This window comes from Sardina pilchardus, chromosome 5, assembly GCF_963854185.1.
Source record: "Sardina pilchardus chromosome 5, fSarPil1.1, whole genome shotgun sequence".
Lineage (NCBI taxonomy): Eukaryota > Metazoa > Chordata > Actinopteri > Clupeiformes > Clupeidae > Sardina > Sardina pilchardus.
In genome coordinates this window covers 27,424,787-27,452,286 of record NC_084998.1, presented here as the reverse complement: position 1 = coordinate 27,452,286, position 27,500 = coordinate 27,424,787, and the positions used below count along the sequence as shown (strand labels likewise).

Sequence of the window (27,500 nt, the reverse complement as noted above, 5' to 3'; positions counted from 1 at the left end):
GCAAGTTTGACGATCACCCCGAAAACTACTGGGCCTGGAAGTCCACATTCTTTAATGCTATAGAGGGGCTAAAACTGACAGCCAGCGAAGAGCTTGATCTTCTAGTTAAATGGTTAGGGCCCAAGTCTTCAGAGCAGGTGAAGAGACTAAGAGCAGTTCACAATACTGACCCCACTGCAGGGCTAAGAATGGCGTGGCTACGTCTTGAAGACTGCTATGGCTGTCCAGAGATAATAGAAAAAACTCTTTTTGATAAGCTGGAAAACTTTCCCAAAATTAACATTAGAGAACCTCTAAAGCTTAGAGAACTTGGAGACCTGCTGAGAGAAATTGAGTCTGCAAAGCTGGATGGCTACCTACCTGGGCTCACTTATCTGGACACGGCACGAGGTGTGACACCCATCGTCAATAAACTCCCTCACAACCTCCAAGAGAAATGGATGTCTCAGGGTTCCCAGTATAAGATTCAGCAGCAGGTAGCATTCCCTCCGTTCTCCTTTTTTGTTGACTTTGTGTGTCGTGAAGCCTACAAGCGTAATGACCCTAGCTTTGCTCTGAGCCCACCTGTGGTCAATGCTGTGAAGCCAGAGCGCTCCATAAAAAGTTATGGACACTCTAAAAGTCTTGTATCAGCCCATAAGACTGAGATCTCTCACACACAAACCCCAAACGTCACCAACTTCACCGATAACAGGCTAGACATAGATAGGTAGACATTGTCCTATTCACCAAAAGCCCCACCCCCTCAGGCGTTGCAGAGGTTTTCGGGCTAAAAGCATTGAGGAACGCAAGACATTCTTAAAAGAGAATAATATCTGTTTCAGGTGCTGCTCTTCAAACAGACACCTAGCCAAAGACTGCAAAACAGCTATACAGTGCTCAGAATGTAACAGTGGTGCACACGTAACAGCCCTCCATCCGGGACCACCCTCCTGGACCTTTAATTCCCCTAATGCAGAGCATAGCGGGGAGGAAGAGGAGAAAACCTCTCTTACTGTTAACTCTAAATGCACTGATGTTTGTGGAGATCCACTAAGCTCCCGGTCCTGCTCTAAAATATGCCTCATTGAAGTCCATCATAAAGGCCAGCCAAACAAAGCTGTGAAAGGTTATGCTATACTCGACGACCAAAGCAACCGGTCGTTAGCCAGGTCAGAATTCTTTGATTTCTTCTGCCTCAAAAGCACAGAGTCTCCTTACACTCTTCGCACATGCGCCGGAGTCACAGAGATGTCTGGAAGGAGAGCTACAGGCTTCATCGCGCAGTCATTAGATGGAACTTGTAGTGTGTCGCTTCCCACGCTCATTGAGTGCAATCACATGCCAGATGACAGGTCAGAGATACCGACTCCCGAGGCAGCAAAACACCACTCACACCTCGAGTCTATAGCACACCTTATCCCCCCTCTCGATCCAGATGCGCAGATCCTCTTCTTACTTGGACGTGACATACTACAAGTTCACAAAGTGAGAGAACAGCACAATGGGCCTAGAAATGCACCATATGCGCAGAGGCTTGACCTCGGGTGGGTTGTGGTTGGTGAAGTCTGTTTAGGCGGCGCTCATAAACCTACAACTGTGAGCGCTTATCACACCAACATTCTAGGTAATGGCCGCCCTTCAATCTTCAGACCATGTCTTAACCACATCTCTCTGAAAGAATCGCTGAATGCAGAAAGAGTCTCTAAAACCCCCCTCTTCCCTCAGTATGCTCCCGCCAGTCACCCCTCTCATAGTCGTAGCTCCACCTGTGAAAGCACATTAGGTAGCACAGTCTTTGAAAGAACAGAGGATGACGATAAAACTGGTCCCTCAATTGAGGACAAACTGTTCATTCAGATTATGGACAAAGAGATGTTTATGGACGACATGAACAGCTGGGTGGCGCCGCTTCCCTTTCGCTCACCTCGGTCACGCCTGCCTAATAACAAAGAGCAGGCTCTAAGTCGTCTCACCTCTCTCTGTCGCATGCTCAGCAAGAAGCCTAAGATGAAGGAACACTTTGTGGCATTCATGGAGAAAATCTTCAATCACCATCATGCTGAACTGGCTCCACCACTGCAAGAAAGAGAAGAATGCTGGTACCTACCCACATTCGGTGTGTACCACCCACGTAAACCTGACCAAATTAGAGTGGTCTTTGATTCCAGTGCACGTCAACATGGTGTGTCATTGAACGATGTGCTGCTAACAGGCCCAGACTTAAACAACAGCCTCCTGGGGGTCCTAATACGCTTTAGGCGTGAGCCTGTAGCCATCACTGCAGATATAGAACAAATGTTCCACAGTTTTGTAGTCAGAGAAGATCACAGGAACTTCCTCCGATTCCTGTGGTTCAGAGACAATGACACATCCAAAGACATTGTGGAATACAGAATGAGAGTTCATGTGTTTGGGAACAGTCCCTCCCCTGCCGTTGCAATGTATGGTCTCAGGCGCGCTGCTCTACATGGAGAGGCCGAGTTTGGCGCGAATGCTAAGCGCTTTGTGCAGAGGGATTTCTACGTCGACGATGGGCTCAAATCCCTGCCCTCTGTCGCCGAAGCCATCGACCTCCTCAAGGCTACACAAGACATGCTCGCCATCTCTAACCTCAGGCTCCATAAGATAGCATCAAACAGCCCAGCAGTCATGGAGGCGTTTCCCTCAGACGATTACGCAAAGGACCTGAAAGACCTAGACTTACAGATAGACTCTCCACCTATACAACGCAGCCTTGGACTGAGCTGGAATCTCCAAAATGATACCTTCACATTCCGCGTTGCCAACAGTGATAAGCCATTCACTCGTAGAGGTGTTTTAGCAACCGTCAACAGTCTATTTGATCCCCTTGGTCTCGTGGCCCCCATCACTATCCGAGGAAAACTCCTGCTCAGAGAGCTCACGAGCACAACTGTAGACTGGGACGCTCCTCTCTCCACTGAAAAAGAGGCTGAATGGAATGCCTGGAGAGACTCACTACAGGATCTCGAACAATTCGAAACTCCACGAGCATACACAGTAGCATCTCTCTCAAACTCAGTGAGAAAGGAGGTCCATGTTTTTGCTGATGCATCCATACAAGCCATAGCAGCTGTAGCCTACCTGAAGGTCACAGACAGTGACGGCATGTGTCATGTAGGCTTCATCATGGGCAAGGCTAAATTAGCTCCTCTGCCAAACCACACCGTTCCCAGACTTGAACTATGTGCTGCTGTCCTTGCAGTCGACGTAGCAGAGCTGATTGTTCAAGAGCTAGACTATAAGCCAGATTCCCTAAAATTCTACACAGACAGCAAGGTGGTGTTGGGGTATATCTGTAATGTCACTAGACGGTTTTACTTGTATGTGAGCAATAGAGTGCAAAAAATCCGAAAGTACACACTTCCTGAGCAATGGCATTATGTTCCCACCTCACTTAATCCGGCAGATGTGGCTACCAGATCAGTTCCCGCGGCTCGTCTCGCTGAGACCATTTGGCTCACTGGCCCAACATTCTTACAGCACCCAGAATCCTCACATACCCCAGAGGAAGCGACCTTTGACCTCATTCACCCAGAGTCTGATGTTGAGGTGCGCTCTTTGATCACCTCATGCACAAAACTAAAAACGACTCTAGGCTCTCACCGCTTTGAGAGATTTTCTACCTGGAAGTCTCTTGTTAGAGCTACAGCATCTCTTATCCACATTACACAGTCCTTCAAGCACAAAGAGAGTTGCAGAGGATGGCACCACTGTGCACAGCCTCTCCCTGCTGACCTGTGGGCACAAGCAAAAGCAGTCATTATTGGATGTGTCCAAAGAGAGGCCTATCAAGCTGAATTCACATGTCTGGAAAAAGGGAAAGAAATTCCTAGAAATAGTCCACTCAGAAAACTGAATCCTGTTCTGGAACATGGTCTTTTGACGATTGGAGGACGACTTGAACACGCCACTCTTAGTACCACAGAGAAACATCCACTCATCATACCAGGTCGCAGCCATATTGCAACTCTCCTAACAAAGCACTTTCACGAGAGGGTGAAACATCAGGGCCGTCTCTTCACTGAGGCCTCCATCCGCACAGAGGGCTTTTGGATAATTGGAGCTGAAAGATGCATCAACAGCAATCTCCGTAATTGTGTCATATGCACCAAGCTCAGAGGAAAAACAGCAGAGCAGATAATGGGAGACCTGCCCGCTGACCGTGTAAGCACAGAGCCACCCTTTACAAACGTGGGCCTAGATGTGTTTGGACCCTGGGACGTGTCCACACGCCGCACCCGCGGAGGTCACGCCAACAGCAAAAGGTGGGCTGTAATCTTCACATGCTTAAGTGTGCGAGCTGTGCACATTGAGCTAATCGAGTCAATGGACAGTTCATCCTTCATTAACGCTCTACGCCGCTTCATTGCCCTGCGTGGCCCCGTAAAACAAATACGCTCCGACTGTGGAACTAACTTTAAAGGAGCATGCAAAGAGCTGAAAATGCTTATGGACAGTACAGGTGAGCCGAGCGTGTCAAGATATCTCAGCGGGGAGGGAAGCACTTGGACCTTTAACCCACCCCACTCCTCTCACATGGGAGGGGCATGGGAAAGAATGATTGGGATATCGAGACGGATCCTAGACTCAATGTTATCACAAGTCGCCCCCTCACATCTCACTCACGAGGTGCTGTCTACCTTCATGGCCGAAGTGTGCGCTATCATTAATGCAAGGCCTCTGGCGCCCATCTCCAATGATCCAGAATCTCCTTATCTCTTAACACCAGCGATGATCCTCACACAGAAAACGTCCATCCCTAATCCTCCTCCTGGATCCTTTGAGAGCGCAGACCTTTACAGACAGCAATGGAAAAGAGTACAGCATCTTGCCAACATGTTCTGGGAAAGATGGAGACGCGAGTATCTTGCTACTCTTCAAACACGCAGCAAATGGCAAGAAAGTAGGCCTAACATTAAAGAAGGTGACCTAGTCCTGTTAAAGGACAACCAAGTGAAGAGGAATGAGTGGCCTATGGCTCTCGTCACTAAAGCCATCCCTGGCACTGATGGAAAAGTCAGGAAGTTGGAACTGAGGGCCAGATGTACTAACGTTTTGCGCCCATTTCAGGCGTAACGTGCGCGTATAAACATGGGGAGGATATGTACAGACAGGCCGCAATGAGGGAAACGCGCAGACTGCCCGCCGTGGGAGCTGAAAATGGCTATTTGCGCTTTTCCGTGTCATGCATATTAATTCCTGGGCGGATCAGCTGAAAATGGGTGTAACGCGCAAGTACAGGGGAGGAGAGGTGCTAATAGCGATTGATTAAGTATTCCGCCAGATGTATGAAAACAGCGCACGTCTATTTTGCGTTGAAAAACTTCCGCCTTCTGAAAGCAGGTGTAATCCAGATAGCGGTTAAATGCGTCTATTACAAAAACTTTGAGAGACAGCTGAATCAATATTCAGAGCATCCGTTTTCTTCATTGTACTATGCACCTTCAGCTTAATCTTTCCAAAACTGAGCTCTTGGTGTTTCCAGCAAAAACAGCTATTCCCCAACAGATCAATATCCAGCTTGATTCATCCTCACTGACTCCAACCAGATCGGCACGTAACTTGGGTGTCATAATTGATGAACAACTTACTTTCTCTGAGCATGTTGCCTCAATTGCAAAGTCATGTCGGTATACCCTGTACAACATTAGGAAGATCAGACATTATCTGACACAAGATTCCACTCAGCTTCTTGTACAGGCAATGGTTATCTCCAAGCTGGACTACTGTAATTCTCTGTTAGCTGGCCTACCTGCTTGTGTATTAAGACCACTACAGTTGATTCAGAATGCTGCAGCACGACTGGTCTTCAATCAGCCAAAGAGGACACATGTAACCCCTCTCCTAGTTACTCTCCACTGGCTCCCTATAGTAGCCAGAATTAAATTTAAATCTCTCACTCTGGCCTATAGGACACTGACTGGATCTGCTCCCAGCTACTTCAGTTCTTTAATCACGATGTACATTCCCAACCGCCCATTGCGATCTTCTGAGGAGCGTCTGTTATGTCGACCAACCATACATGCTAGGTCAAATTGTAGATCCTATTCTTCAGTGGTTCCATGTTGGTGGAATGAGTTGCCCAGTGCTCTCCGTTCCAGCAACAGCTTTGGATCTTTTAAGAGGGGTCTTAAGGCATATTTATTTAATATGCACTTAGTCCTTTGAGTTTGTGATGTGTTATGGTTTGTATAATAGTATTGTTTTGTTATAATTTGTCTATTGATAGAATTTGAAATTTATTTTGCTATTGTCCTTAAATTTAGCCATACCTTGCTTTAGTTATTATTATCATATATAATTAACTGAGTGACTTATTTGATTGCTATTCTCATTTCACTGTTTTATTTCTCATTAGGTTAGTGCTTAAAATTATTGTTCTACTGATAATATTACTATTCTCCCTAGTTTGTAATTGTTCACTGTTAATTTAATTTGTATTGTTATTTATTTGTATGTCGCTTTGGACAAAGGCGTCTGCTAAATAACCATAGCCATAGCCATAGCCATAGCCATAAAAGCAACCTTAACTTTTGTTTGCCTCTCTAAAATCGTATTTTCTCTTTCACGACATAGCCTACACTTCCCAATCTGTTAGACTAGGCATTCAATCATATCCCAAGTCTACGTGCAGTAAATAGTTCAAGTATTTTTTAAGTGGATTTGTAGAACTACTAGGCCTACTCTGTCTGTCGCTGCTCGTTGACATCTCTTTGTATCATGTATGATCGCTAAACTTTGATTCTTTTTAATGTTGCAATATTCAACTGCGCTCGTTGTTCATCTCTGCATGCGCAAATGGCGTGATACAGGAGGCGGGAATGGGCGGCACCGAACGCAGTTAACGTAATGAAGTGACAGCTTAGTAAATTCCACGCAATATAGCAAAGCACAGCGTTCGCACTCTGCGCATACAAAAACTCGCTGTTAGCGCTGTCTTAGTACATCTGGCCCTGAGAGTAACAAAAGGAGGCAGCGCAAAAACTTTTCTTAGGCCTATCGTGGAAGTGATACTGCTTATGTCTCCTTAGTTACTTCTAGCTTTAGTTATAATAATAATAATAATAATACATTTTATTTAAAGCGCCTTTCAAGACACCCAAGGTCACTTTACAGGGTTGCAAAATCATCACATAGAAATAAAAAGAAAAGAAAAATGTTAAATGTTAAAGTCAGTTAGCCAGTCCATAAGCTTTTTTGAAGAAAAATGTTTTCAGTCTACTTTTAAAGACAGTGATTGAGTCAGAGTGTCTGATGTAGTCTGGCAATGAATTCCATAGCTTGGGGGCAATGTAGCTGAAAGCCCTCTCTCCCAGAGTGCAGAGGTTCACATCAGGGACACGTAGCAGGCCTGCTGAGGAGGATCTCAGAGGGCGGGCAGGAGTGTACACTTCCAGTAGGTCAGTGAGGTAGGTAGGGGCGCTGTTGTTTAGGGACTTGTATGCCAGGAGCAGGACCTTGAAATTTATTCTGAAGGCAACTGGAAGCCAGTGCAGCTGCATGAGCGATGGTGTTATATGGCTGGTGGATTTGGAGCATGTTATAATCCGCGCTGCAGAGTTCTGGATGAGTTGGAGCCGGTGAAGTAGCTTATTTGGAATTCCAGACAAGATTGAGTTGCAGTAGTCCAGGCGGGAAGTCACATACGCATTGACTAGGACTTCTGCACTCTGCTGGGTGAGTGCTGGGCGGAGCCGTGCAATGTTCCTTAGATGGAAAAAGGCATTTCTTGATATGGTGTTAATGTGTGCATTGAACGAGATGGTATTGTCCAGTATGACACCAAGGCTCTTGACCTGTTTGGAACAAGGGATGGTGCTGCCATCTACACAGATGGTGATAGGTTCCATCTTAGTAAGAGCTGATTTGGAGCCAACCAGTAGCAACTCAGTCTTACTGCTATTCAGCTTCAGGTAATTTTGTGTCATCCACACGTTGATGTCATGGAGGCAGGCAGTAAGTGCAGCTGGCGGAAGGGTGGCAGTAGGTTTCACTGAAAAGTAAAGCTGGGTGTCATCAGCATAGCAGTGAAATTGAACATCATGTTTCCTGAGGATAGTGCCAAGTGGAAGAAGGTAGATAATGAACAACAGAGGGCCCAACACAGATCCCTGGGGCACCCCTCTTGTCACAGCAGTACTCTCAGACTTGCAGCTCATCATTTGTACGCACTGTGTCCTACCAGAGAGATAGGAGGTGAACCACTGGTGAGCACTGCCACGCACTCCGATATTAGCTAAACGTTCCAGTAGAACATGGTGAGAGATGGTATCAAAGGCTGCGCTGAGATCAAGGAGAATCAGAATGGAAATAAGTCCATCATCAGCTGCACAGAGGAGATCATTAGTAATCTTAACCATGGCCGTTTCAGTACTGTGCATAGGACGAAATCCAGATTGGAATGGCTCAAAGAGATCATTGTCCTTCAGGTGATCCTGGAGTTGAGTCGCCACTATTTTCTCAAGCACTTTGGAGAGAAAGGGCAAGTTAGATATAGGCCTGTAGTTGTTGAAGTTGTTAGAATCCAATCCAGGTTTTTTCAGCGTTGGTCTGACAATAGCTGTTTTAAAGGCAGATGGTTATTACAGTTATTAGTTACTACTGTACTTTGCTACCTTTAACTCCTTTAAAAAATGTGTTTAGTGATATTGTGTTCAATATCAAACGGGGAGTGTCATGTTATGTATTATTAATTCTTTGTTTTGGCGACACACACTGGCCATATCTGATACAGCAGGATAGCTAGTTTCTGGTCAGTGTTATGTAATCTCTTTATTGTTATGAATCTGTCTGGTGGTTGCTAGGTTACCACCATTCAACCATTTTATGACCAGCACACTTACAGCAGAAAGCATTTTTCCTTCCTAATACAATCTACGTCATCTATGTGTTTAAAAGCCTTGGAGAAGCTTTGCTTGTAAGTAATGTTGTTAACGAATATTTTACGTTCGCATATTTGTGAGTATTTTTTGTGAATTCTTATATTGTGATGCTGTGTAACATAAGCAGCTCACCCAATGCATTTACTATGCAGTTCACTTAGGAGCTAGCATTTAATACAGCTTAGACTGTAGTTCTTTCTTTGGTATATATTATTTAGGCTATATGAGTATTTACAATATTTACAGTGTTTACTTCTGACCTGATTGTAAGTGATTTATTGGAACAGGTTGTAGCTTAATTCTAAATACTGTTTTTGTATTTAGTTTCACAGATTCAGTGGTTTCCTGTGTTAATGCCTTTACACGAGTAAAGTGTCAACTTTATATCCACGTCTGGGGTTTTCATTCATCACTGACTGTTTAGCTATCTGTCAACACGTGCAAAGCAGACACGCACGCTGGAGGACAGAATACGGCCTCTCATACTTTCTCTTTCTCTGTCTCTCTCACACACACACACACACACACACACTCACTCACTCACTCACTCACTCACTCACTCACTCACTCACTCACACACACACACACACACACACTCTCTCTCTCTCTCTCTCTCTCTCTCTCTTTTACACACTCACTCACACACATACACACACTCTCTCTCTCTCACACACACACACACACACACACACACACACAAACACAAACACTCGCTCTCTCTCTCTCACACACACACACACACACACATACACAGGATGGAAGTAGAGCACACACTCTTGTTGTAGAGTAGTGATCCTCCCACTCTTCCAATCAAACATTCATGCTGCTAGCAGCGAGCCAGCGCTGCTGTATTGATTGGCAATCCCTGTGTGATGGTGAAATATTGATACGCTTGGGAGGCTAATTAAAACGGAACTACGCCTCGCCTCGCCTCTCTAACTCTCTTCCACTTTCCTCTCACTCTCCTTACCTCCTCTCCTCTCACTCTCCTTACCTCTTCTCCTCTCCTCCTCTCCTCTCACTCTCCTTACCTCTTCTCCTCTCCTCTTCTCCTCTCACTCTCCTTACCTCTTATCCTCTCCTCTCACTCTCCTTACCTCTTATCCTCTCCTCTCACTCTCCTTACCTCTTATCCTCTCCTCCTCTCCTCTAACTCTCCTTACCTCTTCTCCTCTCCTCTCACTCTCCTTACCTCTTCTCCTCTCCTCTCACTCTCCTTACTGTACCTCTTCTCCTCTCCTCTAACTCTCTTCCACTTTCCTCTCACTCTCCTTACCTCTTCTCCTCTCCTCCTCTCCTCTCACTCTCCTAACCTCTTCTCCTCTCCTCCTCTCCTCTCACTCTCCTTACCTCTTCTCCTCTCCTCTAACTCTCTTCCACTTTCCTCTCACTCTCCTTACCTCTTCTCCTCTCCTCCTCTCCTCTCACTCTCCTAACCTCTTCTCCTCTCCTCCTCTCCTCTCACTCTCCTTACCTCTTCTCCTCTCCTCCTCTCCTCTCACTCTCCTTACCTCTTCTCCTCTCCTCTCCTCTCCTCTCACTCTCCTTACCTCCTCTCCTCTCACTCTCCTTACCTCTTCTCCTCTCCTCCTCTCCTCTCACTCTCCTTACCTCTTCTCCGCTCACTCTCCTTACCTCTTCTCCTCTCCTCCTCTCCTCTCACTCTCCTTACCTCTTCTCCGCTCACTCTCCTTACCTCTTATCCTCTCCTCCTCTCCTCTCACTCTCCTTACCTCTTTTCCTCTCCTCTCTTCTCCTCTCACTCTCCTTACCTCTCTTCTTCTCCTCTCCTCTCTTCTCCTCTAACTCTCCTTACCTCTTCTCCTCTCCTCCTCTAACTCTCCTTACCTCTTCTCCTCTCCTCCTCTAACTCTCCTTACCTCTTCTCCTCTCCTCTGACTCTCCTTACCTCTTCTCATCTCCTCTAACTCTCCTTACCTCTCCTCCTCTCCTCTAACTCTCCTTACCTCTCCTCTAACTATCCTTACCTCTTCTCCTCTCCTCTAACTCTCTTCCTCTCCTTTGACTCTCCTTACCTCTCCTCCTCTCCTCTCTTCTCCTCTCACTCTCCTTACCTCTTCTCATCTCCTCTAACTCTCCTTACCTCTCCTCCTCTCCTCTAACTCTCATTACCTCTCCTCTAACTATCCTTACCTCTTCTCCTCTCCTCTAACTCTCTTCCTCTCCTCTGACTCTCCTTACCTCTCCTCCTCTCCTCTCTTCTCCTCTCACTCTCCTTACCTCTTCTCATCTCCTCTAACTCTCCTTACCCCTTCTCCTCTCCTCTTACTTTCCTTTCCTCCTCCTCTCTCTCCCCCTCTCCTCTGACTCTCTTATTTCTCTTCTCCTCCCCTCTTCTCTAACTTTCCTCTCCACCTCTCCTCTGAATCTCCTCTCCTCTTCTCCTCCCCTCTTCTCTAACTTTCCTCTCCCCCTCTCCTCTGAATCTCCTCTCCTCTTCTCCTCCCCTCTTCTCTAACTTTCCTCTCCACCTCTCCTCTGAATCTCCTCTCCTCTTCTCCTCCCCTCTTCTCTAACTTTCCTCTTCCCCTCTCCTCTGAATCTCCTCTCCTCTTCTCCTCCCCTCTTCTCTAACTTTCCTCCCCACCTCTCCTCTGAATCTTCTCTTCTCCTCCCCTCTTCTCCAATTTTCCTCTCCCCTTCTCTCCTTTCTTCTCCTCTACACACACACACGCACGCACGCACGCACGCACGCACGCACGCACGCACGCACGCACGCACGCACACACGCACACACACACACACACACACACACACACACACACACACACACACACACACATGCATGTAGTTTGCTACTCCCCAGACAGCATGCATGTAACTTAAATCATAAGACATTTGTCATGATGTTCATGGCTAATGGTGGAGCAACATGGGGAGACTACTCCAAAAGTGAATTTGAGCAAAAAGTAATTTATTACTGACAAAGAAATTTATATATTTATCATTATGAACTTCATTTGTGTGCGTCAAAGTTATAATCCACACTTTCATGTGTGTGTTCAAAGTTGCTATTCACAGTTTCACATGGGAACCTCACAGGAACGCTATGCACCTGCAGATAAGAAACTGGGCATGAGCGAGAGGAGGATTTTAGGGAGGTTTCGACCAAGGTCATGCTGACTTGTTTTGCTCTCTGCTTTTCTTTAATAAAAGAGCCTCTTTGCGTCCAAGAGCTCAGAGACTGTTTCGGAGAGGTAAAGCAAGTCCTCTCTATGTCTCTCCTCTTGGCGCCAGAGTATACTGAAAATTATACTACTTGTCTGTGGTTCTTGTGTCATAATATTGGGAAGATTTTCCTAACATTCTTTGGTCCTTCGAAGCCGGTTGTCAATATATCCTTTCTGGAACTGATCGTCGGAAGTTGAAGACTGCAGCAGCCCGCGGACTACAACCGTGGAAAAGCCCCGTACGGTGAATTCCGTGCAGGCCAGCCGACGGCGACCAGCTCCTAGACTGGATTGACGACTTCCGAACTACAGAGCAGAACCATAACAGTGTGAGTATAATTTCATAGGCCTAGGGAAAAGTCGCATTAAGTTGCCGTTCCCAAGGGAAAAGTCGCATTAAGTTGCCGTTCTCTTAATACAGCTGTAAAATTAGATAAACTTTCCAGGGGGGTTTCAGTCCCGCCTGATGTAAAGGGGCTATGGATGCCGCTTAAAGGGGCTATGGATGCCGCTTAGTTTATCTGATGTAAAGGGGCTATGGATGCCGCTTAAAGGGGCTATGGATGCCGCTTAGTTTATCTGATGTAAAGGGGCTATGGATGCCGCTTAAAGGGGCTATGGATGCCGCTTAGTTTATCTGATGTAAAGGGGCTATGGATGCCGCTTAAAGGGGCTATGGATGCCGCTTAGTTTATCTGATGTAAAGGGGCTATGGATGCCGCTTGAAGGGGCTATGGATGCCGCTTAGTTCATCTGATGTAAAGGGGCTATGGATGCCGCTTAGTTTATCTAAAAAGGGGGCCTGAAGTCCCACCTGAGCTGGGGGGCCTGAAGTCCCACCTAAGCTATCAAAGAAGGAGTGTGACTGAGAAGTGTGTGTGAAGGGATTGTCTGTGAGTTAAAACGAACAACAGAGCCTGTGAGAGATAAAACACCCAGGGGAAGCCGGACTAAGGTCTAGAAGCTCGCTTCCCAGGCTTGTTGTTTGCCCTAAGAGGACGACACAGAACAATCTCTTATTTGTGCAAAATGGAGAATACTCAAGATAAAGGACAACTTTTGAAAGGCGATGCCAAATTCATAGCTAGAGTCCATCCAGGAACTGAAAATTGGCTATTACGATGGAAAAATAAATTCAAATTTGCAAACTAAAACCAAAATTATCATCATGCCATGCAGAAGTGCACCTGTATGACGATGATGATGATTACGGTAAAACTCCAAATTGGCCCTCACCGCCGCCTCCGGTGGAGGCATTTCCAATGGTAGAACTGCCCAATCCAACATTTAAGCCAGACGTGGCTGAGGGTCAAAATAATCCACGGTTAATGTATGTCTATAGAACATGGACACAGGACGACGTAAAAAAAGCAGTGGAGGGAATTCCATCTCATAAAGCCCAAATTGAAGAATTTTGCGACGAAATGAAAAACATAATAGCGGTGTACCACCTGAATGGTTTCGAGGTCGAAAGGATGTTCCGTTTTAAAATGGGCTCTGATTGGAGCCGTGTTAAAGATAGCTTTTTAGCCCATCAGGCTGGTACAGCGTATGCGCCTGGTTCTCTGGATTTAAATCAACAAGTCCAAAGCCTAGAGAATAAATGTAAAGACGTGTTTAAAAAACATTGCAAATACACCAAAATACACGCCACCACACAGAAAGATAATGAAGATGTCTGAGAGTTTAGAGACAGATTTGAAAAAGTGTTTATAACGGCCTGAAGTCAGGGAGTGCAGAAGATAAGATAATTTATGGACAGCAATTAAAACAAGCATTACTCCAGAGTTTCAGACCAGAGATAAAAGGCTGGATAGAGAAACATTTTGTTACTTTCAAAACAGCAGAACTGCCAGATTTTATGGAACATGCTAAACATGCAGAGAAAACAGTGAAAAAGAAAAAGAAAGTAAGAGAAAAGAAAGACTCAGAAAAAGTAGGGGAAGCATTTGTGATGGCATTACAAGGCAGAAATGGGTCAGAACAGAGAGATTATGAAAATGAAGGTGATGATAGCAACAACTGTTTCAGGTGTGGGGGTCGCGGGCATTGGTCTCGTGACTGCGCCACCAAAGATGAGAAAGAACAAAGATACGATAGTGACTAAGTGACTAAGTAAGTGGAGAAGGAGAAGTAAGTGGAGAAGGAGAAGAGCTAGAAATGTTTGAAGAATTTCTAGACTAGAGCTGATGTGTGTTTAAATGACTAAGAAAGTGAAGAAAGAAAGCCTACATATTAAACTAAACATTTAAATTAAATATTTCAATTCTGTTGAAGTTGTGCTTTTTCACCCATTGACTGTGAAAATCCCACATGCCGTCTCCCTACTGCTGTTACAAACTAACATGACATTCTTATCTCGTATGACAGTATTGTTATCACAACCACACATTAAATATGGTGTAAACAAAGCAGCGTATGCAGTGACTAACTGCTAAATTAGAAGTTAAACTTTTGTCTGCCACATGCTCTGCACAGGTAGCCGAATTGACTGGGCTGACCAGAGCATGTGAGCTTTTTGCCAAAAAGAAAGTGACAATATACACAATATGCCTTTGCTGTGTCTTACATTGCTGAAATCAATGTACAAATGGGTAGCAATTTTGAGTCATGGGCAGAGCCATGTCTCAACAGGAGGGATGTGTGAACTAGTAGACAAACACTATAACGTATAGATTTACAAACTACTCACAAAATGTTTGTTATCAGTGCATCATATGTACTGTAATGATGTAGGAGTAGTGGAACAACTAATTAAAACACTGTGTTCAAAGGAATATGTGGACACGGATACTGCTCTCTCTCTCTCTGTTTTTCCACAGGATCCCAGAGTGAAACCAGAAGATTGGGTGTTCATCAAAGTCATAAAGAAAAAGTGCTGGTCTGACTCGCGTTGGGAAGGACCCCACCGAATCATCCTATCTACACCCACTGCAGTGAAGGTGGAGGGCCGGACCGCTGGACGCATCTCTCTCACTGTAAGGTTCAGTCAACCGCTGAGGAGGGGAAGCCCGACTGCAAAGGGGATTAGAGGTTTAGAATCTAGTCGTCTCAACGTCGGTGAAGATTTTGGATCCTCCTAAGCTTAGTGACGATGCCTTGAGATAACAGACTTTTAGTGTGGAGGATGGTCCTGGGAGCGGCTATCATTCTCACCTTGCTGACAATTTTGTTAAGGACTGAACAAAGACTTTTTTCTTGAAAGACAAAGGAAGCCGGAAAAAAGAGATTGATTTTGTCAGAGTATGTGCATAACTACATCACACATGTGTATCACTTAAATTCATGGTATCGTTATGCTCAAATGCTGGCTGATTTGAATAATGTGTCTGATTGCCATGTGTGTTCTCTGATGCCAATATCTGTTTATCATTCCCGTTTAACAGCCGTACAATTCCTCATGGACAGAGCTTGTGTATAGGTGAAGGGAAGTCTGGCAAAGATGACTTATAATTCATCCCACATGACAATACATAAAAATGGTATTAACATGATCTGTGAACCTTGTGCAGGGACACACCCTTTGAAGTACATAAAGTGTAGTGTAACATTGACCCCTTACTGTATGCCACTGTTAAACCTAGAACAAGATTCCCACTGTGTTTTTTTCAGAGATGGTTCTGTGCCGGTGGGGAGTTTGCCTCTCTACAGGTGTTATCAGTGAAGTTTAGAATGTAGCCCTACATTTTGTAGAATTAAGCTTTGATTATTTGAGGACTAGCCCTCATTGCATATAGCCCATCAAAATGTTGATGTGAATTTGCTTGCTTGATTGTTGTGATAATATGGGGCTGGGAAAAACATATGTGTAGTAGAAGGTGAGTTTTTCTCCTTTTGCTTGTGTACACAAGTGCCGCTGCTATAGCAGGGTAATGGAAGAATTTTTCCTTCAACGGTTTTCTCCTCAAAATTAAGATCAATCATGACTGAGGTTTTCCGGTAAGGTTTTCGCTTCCATCAAAAGGTTTGAAACTTGCTATTCGAGTTGGTAATAATTACTACACGCTTTGATTTGATTTATGGTTGAATCTACAGTATGTAGCAATGGAACAAATGATTGTGAAGTTTACTAATGATAAACAGGAGGGAAATGACAAAGAAATTTATATATTTATCATTATGAACTTCATTTGTGTGCGTCAAAGTTATAATCCACACTTTCATGTGTGTGTTCAAAGTTGCTATTCACAGTTTCACATGGGAACCTCACAGGAACGCTATGCACCTGCAGATAAGAAACTGGGCATGAGCGAGAGGAGGATTTTAGGGAGGTTTCGACCAAGGTCATGCTGACTTGTTTTGCTCTCTGCTTTTCTTTAATAAAAGAGCCTCTTTGCGTCCAAGAGCTCAGAGACTGTTTCGGAGAGGTAAAGCAAGTCCTCTCTATGTCTCTCCTCTTGGCGCCAGAGTATACTGAAAATTATACTACTTGTCTGTGGTTCTTGTGTCATAATATTGGGAAGATTTTCCTAACAATTACATACATTTGGTGTGTGTGTGTGTGTTGGGGGGGGCAATTTATCATATATTTATTACATATATTTGTAGAAAAAAAGGTGATTTATTACTTTTGGTGGACAAGAAAAAAGTAAGAACTACTCCAATCATGTGTCATGAAGGAAAATGAATAATTGCCATTAGAAACTTAAACATATTTAGTCTATAAAGGAAACACATACATAAGGATTCTTCCCCCGATAAAAAAATGATAATCATCAGCCAAAAATTACTCTCAAATGTTTGGTCGGTTTATTTCACAAAATCCTGGAGCCAGGAGGCTCTCTTTAAAGTTGCCATTGGTGAGCAGGTTTATTCAGTTTAATGCATATCCTGGGTCAGGGGGTGAGGAGGCTCTCCTCCAAGCTGGCTTGGTTGTGCAGGTGTCTCAATCCAGCCATCTTCTCAGCCAGCCCCAAACTACGGCCTCTGCTACCGTGCACACACAAACACAACCACATGATTTATGTGGCAACTCAGGTTAGTTCATTGATTGAGCAGCACACATGATTAGGCCTACAGTACACTGCTGCCTATGCTAATGGCACACACTTACAGTAAGTGTGTTCGCTTGTGCATGGCGGCTGTGTCAGTATAGCTTTGGGGTATGTTTCCCAAAAGCATAGGTAGCAGCTACCCACTTTTGGTCAATCAGTTGAGAATATGTAGGCGGTGATATTAACATTGTCGTGTGTGTGTGTGGGTAATATGGTCTGCACAATAGATAGACTTATAGGTAAACAATGGTGAGAATATTTTAGTCAAAACCTCTACTTCAACCCGGATGCTTTGAATGAACTTTTAAACATGTGATTTAAATGTGCAGGTGTAATAGTTGTGTACTCTGTTGTCTAATATGCTTTTACCAGAGGTCGAGAGATGTAGTTTGAATGAACTAACTAAACAACAGTGTACGAGACTATTCATTGGTACTCTGATTTTGGGAAACAATACCGTACGTTGTGTAGGTTAATGATGCATTCAGGGACGTGAAATGTACATGTGCACTCTTGCACACACATACATTTTTACCCAGTTAGCCAATAACCTGGAGCTCATCAGATGCCCTCCTTCCCCTGAGTGGCTCCACCAGCTGTGTTTACTCATACCTCTCTCCCTCAAGCTAAAGTCATGAAGAGTCCATTAGATTAGATTACATTCAACTTCATCCTCATTGGGAACCTCACAAGTGCAGAGACAACAAAACGCAGTTTACGTCTAACCAGAAGTGCAAAAAGGCAGGAAAATGACAAGCAAAGCACACATTGTGGAACTGCTGATAATAAAGCCGTGAAGTAATAACCAGGATATACCTTTGCAATAGCAACAAATGAAATGACTTGTTTTTTACCTGAGCTGATCCACAAGCTTCTGGAGTAGTGTGGTAGTTCTGCTGCTCCTCCTCTAGCTGTAACGTTACCGTTAGCAAGCTGAGTGAGTCAATCTTCAGTAGTAAAAAAAAAAAAATGTGCCACACACCTAGGCTGGGTGAACCCTGCCTGACCTGCCGGCGAATTTGGATTTCGCCTGGCAACTCAGGCTGGAAACCTGCACATCTATCTCCCCTGCTTCCAGTCCACAGCCTTTTAGTCCAATCACAAACTAGCTTATCCAAAAGGCGCACCCAATCATTGGTCTGATTGGTTGAAAGACTATCCAAGCATACAGAGTCATTTAAACGATGTCCATTGATCACGCCTCTTGTGTAGTAGAAATAAAGCAGAGCCTCCCCGTACTGATGTTCAGTCTTACTATCACAAACCCCTTTTAACCTGCCAACCACCGTAAAGCCTATATGATGCGATGTCTATGATGATGTTTTCAAATGTGACCCTGTAAAGCGAAACCAGTCGTTTCGATAAAATGTACAAAACTAAGTTATTGTGATCACGTGAACGGCCATAAACTAAGCTTTCCAACGATATGTATGTCGAGGGTATTACACAAACTATCGCTAAGATAACCGCATCCAAAGTTGACATGGTTCTCCTGTCACAATATGCCAGAAGAGGAGAAATCACCTTTTTAAGCAGTGCGTGGACAACTGGAATGACTGCAAATGTGTTGAATCTTCGCCGGGTTTAACAGTCAAGATGTATGTTTTTCTGTGAAATTAGTTCACGATATGAAACTGTATACTGTCGAATTATGCGAAAACGTGAAATTCAACATTTTAACCCGGAAGTTTGTTTATTGTGGATTTTCTCAAAATAACGTTGCCATGTGACCCCTTGATGCTGAAGGACTCTTTCAAACGTTCGCCTCAATGGAATTCAGTAGTCACAAACAATGGATCCTCCAGCGACAGCAACCATCATAGCAACGATGGTAACTTTCCATGAGAAACATATGATTATTGCGTCATCCAGAATGTTTTCACAGGCCGGAACAAATGGTACCTGTCAAACCTTCTGGAACTCTGGTGTCTAACAGGGCCAGGGTCCCTAGCAACGGTGTTAGGACACTGTGTGTGTGTGTGTGTGTGTGTGTGTGTGTGTGTGTGTGTGTGTGTGTGTGTGTGTGTGTGTGTGTGTGTGTGTGTGTGTGTGTGTGTGTGCGACTGTATGTATGCGTGTGTGTATGTGCTGTATTCATCTCCTGAGGAATGTGTGTGAGAGAGGATGATGAAACAGGACTATAAGTGAACAGCCAAACAATCATACATGTCATGTTTTAATTATAAGCTGTGTGTGTGTGTGTGTGTGTGTGTGTGTGTGTGTGTGTGTGTGTTTGGGGCTGTAGTTAGGTCAGACCGTCTGGGGCAGATATCATTAAAGCCTGTGCAACAGCTGATGCAAGAGGTGGTCCATACATACTCTCTCACTTATTTAAACACACACACACACACACACACACACACACACACACACACACTCGGTCCATACACACTCTCTCATACATACATAGACACTGCCATATTGACTTTTCTTTCAAATCTAACACCTGTTCATCATTCATCACACACATCATACTCTCTCACTCATTTAAACACACACACACACACACACACACACACACACACACACACACACACACACACACACACACACACTATGATTTATTTTTTCTGCACAGCATGTCCCAATATAGCTTCATCTTTGGGAGTTATTTTATTCCGTATTAGTAATTGCACGACTCATCAGCGCACTCCAAAATGATTTCATTGATTTCCTGCTCGGCTTGAAGTTCAACAGCAGCGCCACCCACTGCAGCGATGGTGCTCACTGTAAAGTAAGAGTTTCAGTGTCATTCTCAGAATCAGAATCTGCTTTAATGGCCAGGTTTGTGTGTAAACAAATGAGGAATTTGACTCCGGTTCATCTCTGCTCTCAAGTACAACACTCAACAATAACATAAAAAAATGAAAATAAAAATACAGCGCAGAACATGTGTGAAGAAGAGCTGAAGAGCTACCTCTTCAGGGTTTCCACAAGGTCTTCAAATGTAGTAATCTCAATTTTAGTTCTTAAAAACAGTCTTCAATACGCCCAGATATCGTGCATTAGGTCTGAAATTACATTCAGTTAAGTCTTAAATATGTACACTCATTTATCGCCTCTTCCATCATCCTTCTGTTTTTTGTTTGTTTGTTTGTTTGTTTTTTTCAGCAATACCTTTGTAGCATTCCTGTTGTAGTTCTTTCTTAAGGATCCAGGTATCTGTACACTGCAAAAAGAACTACAAATGAGACCTACATGGAGCTGATAACCAGTAGCCAGCTAATACGTAGCTGTGCAGGGGCGTGTTTCCCAAAACCAAGTAACTAAGTTAGCAACTTTGTTGGTTGCAATGCAATTTCCCATTGCCAACCAACTAAGTTGCTAACAGGTTATGGTTTTGTAATGTTTTTTTGGAAACGCACCCCAGTACGTTGCGTAAACCTCCCTCCTGGTGCCTTAAGGGTCGTGCCAGACAGAGAGCCCGGGGCTGAGCCCAGCGGTGCAACACCAAGCAGCTTACACCAGCAACTAGGCCGGCTGGTGGAGCTGAAAGATTCATTTACTCTTAATCAATATTGCACATTTTCAATCGAAATGGCAATCACCATGCAGGACACACAGCCACACACACGTACACATGCACATGCCGGACATATGCACTCATATACAGTATGTGTGCATGCGCGCACTCACACACGTCCACACACACGTACATGCACATGCACTCACACATGCACATGCGCGTGCGCACACACATTCATACGCACACAGACAGAGAGCAGTTTGTAAATCTGGATGCATACTGTGTGTTGCCATGTTGCTAATACATTGAATGACATGTACCTCGGATGTAAACGTTGTGCTGTACCTTTACAGTGAGTATTCTGTTTTGGTAATGCCAAAAAGTTTTTTGGCGATACCTCATCTTTCATGAGGTGTGTGTGTGTGTGTATGTGTGTGTGTGTGTGTGTGTGTGTGTGTGTGGTCAGGTGTCCAGCAATGCCTCACCTTGTTCTCCACTGCTGGACTCAGGTGATGTTGTGTGATGGCTTCTTTCCACTTGGTTAGGCCAGCTGGGAGCCCAAGAGCAGATAGAATGATCCTGACACACCTGGTGCTCTCTCTCTCTCACACACAGACACACACATACACACACACACACATGCGCACACACACACACACACACACACACACACACACACACACACACACACACACACACAGACCTGTGTGGTTAAAGCTAGTTTTCAGATCTAATTTATTCATCTCCAAATAGCCCTTTGGTGCAAGTTTGGTCCATATCAAACTGCTGTCACGGAAACGCCTGTCCAGCACAACAGAGAGACAGATGGAACAGGACGTTAGCTGCAGCTCCTGGACGCTAGCTCCTGGCTATTGGACATCCTGTATCCAAGACTCCTGCCAGTGTATCAGAAGAGCTGGTTTGACTCGTTCATTTCTCCAAGAATAATAATAAAAAAGCATCTTTAAGTCTTACCAAAATGTACAAAGACACAGTGCTTTGTATTGATTTACAATTCCTGGGGTGGGCGTACGTACGTGTTCTGCCTACAAGGTCTTCATCGGAGCATGAAACAAAAGAATCAGCTCTCAGGTACCATTACCTGGCTGGTGTTCACTGCTAACCACGCAGGCACAGGTGAGTCAGTGGGTGTGCGCACACCTTGTTCAGCTCTAGCCTGGGATCAGGAAATCAATCAGGTCTAGGCATTAGAAATTCAGAAACGGCAAAAATGCAGAGAACAGAGACTATACACCTGCTAGTGTGTGTGTGTGCGTGTGTGTGTGTGTGTGTGTGTGTGTGTGTGTGTGTGTGTGTGGTAGGTCTGAGACGGACAGAGGAAACCTCCTCACAGGCATATATGACAGCAGCAGGTGGACCGTACAATTCTATTAGTTTGATGCAGACCACTGGACTGAGACCTGACTTTGCAATGAGTATGTCTGTGTGTGTGTGTGTGTGTGTGTGTTTGCCTCGCTGCACCACCCCTCCATCACACACAGGTTTAGAGACCTGATGCGTTGCAAGAACACGTTCCACCTTGCTAAACTTGGCCGAGCAAAAATGTATAACTAAACACAGACGCATTAAAATGCGTTGCATTGACTCCTGAAAGCTCATGGTGTGTGTGGATCCCTACTACTGTACTGTAAAACCCAATGCTGTTTGGAGTCCATGAGTAGGCTTTGAGATCACAGTTCCACCACATCAAATATGTCAGGTGTGTGTGTGTGTGTGTGTGTGTGTGTGTGTGTGTGTGTGTGTGTGTGTGTGTGTGTGTGTGTGTGTTTGTGTGCGCGCGTATGTGTGTGTGTATGCGTGTGCATTTGTGTGTGTGTGTGTGTGTGTGTGTGCGTGTGTGTGCGTGTGTGTGTGTGTGTGTGTGTGTGTGTGTGTGTGCAAACTGCACCACACTGTAGAAGCCCCTGAGGGTTACACACTACATCGGTGCAGCTCCCCGAAGAGAAAGCTGTGTGTGTGTGTGTGTGTGTGTGTGTGTGTGTGTGTGTGTGTGTGTGTGTGTGTGTGTGTGTGTGTGTGTGTGTGTGTGTGTGTGTGTGTGTGGTGTGTGTGTGTGTGTGTGTGTGTGTGTGTGTGTGTGTGTGTGTGTGTGTTTGTACGCAACAGCTCATGAATACATATGAAACATATCCGTCACGGGCAAGCCCATTACATCACATCCAATCACAAACACCAACATGATATTACGGACCCACACCTACAGCTACACATTATGGGTGCCCAATCCATACAGTGGCATGCAGTACAGTATGTCTAATGCAGAGCAGGTGTAAACTTATGTAGAGTATTGTTTAGACATAGCATATGTGAATAACATTATCATTCTTACTGCACTCTACACCTTTTTTATTTGTTCCTAAAATTGTTGCTGAATTGCTTTAAAAAGCTTAAAACGTTTACTATGTTGGAAGTCGCTTTAGTTAAAAAAAAAAAAGTTTGCCAAATATAATATAATGTAATGAATATATTTCCCCTTTATCCACGGTTTCTGTTATCTGCGGTTCATCACTACTGCAAACGTTATGAAAATATAATTATGAAAGCAATGAAAGCACAGGATTGATATGCTTTAGACGCTGTGCTAGCTCTCTGCACTACTGCCCTCCACTTATCTCTTTTCTGCACATCTCATTTCTCACCCAAGTCTGTCCTTCACTCCATCGTTAGTACATTCTCGCCTCGTTTCCGGGAAGGAAGGAAAGATGGAATGAATAGAGGACTGTCAAAGACGTGGTATTTACCCCCCCCCCCCTCGCCATTGAATTTACAAAAATGTCAGAGACCCATTCATTCCGAGGGCCCACATTCACGCAGGCTAGTTTGTATTACAGTATAATGTTATAATAGTTTTCTAATGTGTTAGTTGTCTGTGGCACAACTGGCGACAACATTTGCTTCCAGTCTCTCTCTTCACTGTCCTCTCACAATTAAAGTATATACAAAATATATCATATATACTTGTAGTGGCGAAAAACAGGGTTTTCTTAATGATCCTATTTCCATTTTCTTTTGTTTTCCACCACAGGAGAAAGCAGGTGATGCATTGTCAGACTCACAACTCGTATCCAAGAAATCCAAGAGAGAGAGCTTGACTTAACTGTTGCCGTTAATGTATTGTAAATAAACAAAAACACAAAATAAAACTGCAATGGTTTGCAATAAAGTCTTTGTAGTATAAACGGAATAAGCAGGCAGCAATTCAAAGGCCACGACACCAAATACAGGCCGAGTTTGCAGAGTGTTCCACCAGCCGAGCCGAGGTCAATGACTGTACGCTGCCCCGCCTTCTTCCCGTCATGCGCTTCTGCGTCAGTTTATCGGGTGGCACCGTCACCACCTGTAGAGGGTGCAGTTTCACAAACCCAGGAAAACGGATAAAGTATAAATAATCAAAAGATATAAAAAAAAACATAAATGCGGCTCCTACAATACTTTTAAAAAAGAAAATGTGTTAGTTGTTGTTGCCTAAGTCTTATTATGTGTATGGTATGAAGTAAACTTTATCATAGGCCTGTATGTGCTTGAAAAACATGTTTTGGTGCTGGTTACTATCCACAGTTTCAGCTGGCTGCAGCAGGTCTTAGAATGTATCTGCCCACTGTGTGTGAGGAGTTCCATACACACACATACGCACAGACACACACACACACAGACACACACACTCTCTCTCTCTCTCTCTCTCTCTCTCTCTCTCTCTCTCTCTCTCTCTCTCTCACACACACACACACACACACAAACACACAAACACACACACAGCAACAAACACACACACACACACACACACACACACACACACACACACACACACACACACACACAAACACACAGAGGGAGAGGGAGCCTAAGTTTCCTGTGATTGTGAGTTACAGTAGTGTGTGTGTCTCATCCATCCTGTAGTGTCCTCCTGCTCGTCTTCTCCCATCTCTCCTGCCTCTCTCTTTCACACCATCCATAAATCTCTGCCCCCTCTCCATCTCTCCCTCATCTGTCTCTGTATCTCTCTCTCTCTCTCCTTCATCTCCCTCTATCTCTCTCATTTCTCTCCTCCTGTCTCTCTTGTGAACTCGAGGCGTTTCTCAAATCTGCTTTTAGAGGAAATGTTGTTTCCTGTGCTGTTGATGCACCTTCTCTCCTTTCACCCCTTTCATCATTCTGTTTCTACCTCTCCTTTCACCCTTTTCATCATTCTGTTTCTATCTCTCATTTCACCTCTTTCATCATTATGTTTCTATCTCTCCTCTGGCTTTTTGCCACTCTCTTTCGACTGCCCTTCCTCTCTCCCTCTCTTTCCCATGCCTGATTCTCTCTCTCTCACTCTCTTCCTCTCTTCCACATAACTGAATCTCTCTCTCTCTCTCTCTCTCTCTCTCTCTTTGAAATTGATGGCATGTCACTTGGTGAGGGGTTCCACAGGGTTGCCATCTCCAATCAAAAATCAATATGTTAGTTCCACCGGAATATTCCGGAAAGCAGAACAAGTTTCCATGACAACCTGTCCCTGCGCTGCTTTCGAGGCCGGTGTTAGCAGGTCCCTAACTCAATTTTCCGATTTTCCGAAGAGAGGAGAAGAGGAGGGCAGGGGTGGGAAGGGGAGAGAATGAGAGAAGAAAAGGAGAGAAGAAAAGAGGAGAAGAGAGAGGAAAGAGGAGAGGATAAAAGAAAAGAGAAGAAAGGATTAAGGGAGAGAGGAGAGAAGGAGAGAGGAAATAGCCTTAAACAAGTTTGGGATATAACAGAGAAATACAGCTGGAGACACCACTTAGGAATCTCTGTGTGTGTGTCTTTGTGTGTGTTTTGTGTGTGTGTGTTGTGTGTGTGGGTGTTCCTGTGCACGCTCTGTGTGTGTGTGTGTGTGTGAGAGAGAGAGAGAGAGTGTGTACAAGGCAACTCCCTTGTGCCTGGAGAAGTGATGCTTAGTGAGCAGTCATAATGGAAACAATAGAAGCGCTCGGAGCTAAATGTGCAAGGTAAAACAGTCTGGCTTAATCAAAGAATTATCTTAATGCAATTCAATTTAATTCAAAAAAATGTATTTATCCCCGAGGGGCCATTTCCTCATGCAGACATAGTGACATATAAAGACATAACACAACATATAAGACAAAAGGAGAGAACAGGGCAGACAGGGGTGTGAGGAGGATTAGTCCCAGGAGAGTGAAGAGGGAGGGGGCTGGGAGCATATTCAAGTACAAAAGACGATTAGCCTTCAAATTAAAGGTAGCCCTCCTCCTGTTAGTCCTAACCAGAGGACAGCCATTCAAATACTCTATGTAGGACATGGGTAGTCGCTTTCCTTAGTGTTGTCTTGTCGTGCAGTGATGTCAGAGACCGAAGAGGCTGGCTAAAGATTTTAGAAAATGTGCATACATACAAACTTTTTTTATGACTAAGAGTGAAACCAACATAGATAAAAATGTCAGTATACACTCAATAAAGGGGTGTAAGAAATGCTGCCGCTGTTGATATTTTTCCTGCATCCTCCGTATTTGGTGAAGTCAAAAAGGAGCTATCACGCCATTCCACAAACTCACTGAGGACAGGCCCGTGATCTTGGACAAAATCAGATAGCAGAGAAAGGAGAACAGTGTCGTCAGCAAACTTCACTAGATGACGACCACGATAGCGCCTCCTGTGTCCAAGATGAAGAGCAGAGGTGAGAGGACACAACGCAGGGGTGAGCCAGTGGACGTGTATCTGTCTGAAAACCTCTTATTGACCAGTACCATCCGAGTTCTTTGGGTGAGAAAGTCGATGATCCACAGAATTAGCTGCTGATCCAGGTCGAAACCTTTTATGAGTTTTTTTAGGCAGCATGTGATGTTGGATGATGTTAGAGTAGGGTGACAGGGTTTCAGAGGACAGCCCCTGTTTTGGTTGCCTGTCCCCGGGAAAATACAGAAAAACTAAATGTCCCTGTTTTTTTGAAGATAAAACATGTACTGTATTTCAATCAGATTGATAGTCAAACTGAAAATGTCCCCGTTTCTTCCACATTTTTGGGATTACGTCCCCTATTTTGGACTCGGGACATCTGGTCACCTTATGTTAAAGGCAGATGAGAAATCCGCGAATAGCAGCTGAGCAAAAGAATTCGGGCCTTCCAGATGTTCGTGGATGGCATTCAACATGTACAGTTCTCTCTCGATCTCTCTCTTTCAGCACAGTATTCAAACTGAAGAGGCTCCATCTTTGAAGCTGTGGCATTGATAATGTGAGCTTTCACAATCCTCTCAACGGCCTTCATGACAAGTCATTCAGGACTTTAAGACTGCTATTCTTGGGAATAGGAATAATTGTGGAGTGTTTTCATGACTGTGAGACTGTTGCAGTATATACAGAGCTCTGAAATATCTGTTGGAAAAGTCCTCCAATATATCGTTATAGTTATAGTTATCTTTATAGGTATCGTTGGTCAGTGTGGACTATTTTATCGTTATAGTTATAGTTATCTTTATAGTTATCATTAGTCAGTGTGAACTCTTATATCGCTATAGTCATCTTTATAGTTATCGTTGGTCAGTGAAGACTCTTACATCGTTATACAGTAGTTATTTCTACAGTTATCGCTCCTGGTGTGAACGACATTATGAGACATGTGGCTGGAACACTCCGAATCAGTCTTAGAATGTGTGACATTCTGCTGGAACACTTGAAATATCACTCTTGGAATGTGAAGGATACGGCAGAAACACTTGAAGTATCACTCTTGGAATGTGAAGGATATGGCAGGAACACTGCATGATTCAGTCATGAGACACATGTGCAACATGCTGTGCTCTCCTGCTGGGCTTCGGCAGGTGTTCTGCTTTGTGCCCATCACAAGGACGTCAGGTGTTGTTAATGATGAAGGTGTCAGTTGTACTGTAGCCTAAATGAAGTGCAGATGTTTTCCTATATATGCAAAAGAGTCATTAAAGGCTTCATGGTGAGGATGGGTTTCTGG

The 27,500-nt window shown here is 44.4% G+C and overlaps 1 protein-coding gene across 1 annotated transcript in view; it reads left to right on the top strand.

Annotated features, from left to right (window-relative positions):
* Positions 1-27,500, top strand: part of LOC134080863 (uncharacterized) — a 34,119-nt gene that overhangs the window by 1,202 nt on the left and 5,417 nt on the right. Inside the window, exon 2 of the mRNA XM_062537475.1 lies at positions 825-4,268. Within this exon, the coding sequence (XP_062393459.1) occupies positions 825-4,268 (3,444 nt within the window). The remainder of the gene's footprint in view (positions 1-824; positions 4,269-27,500) is intronic.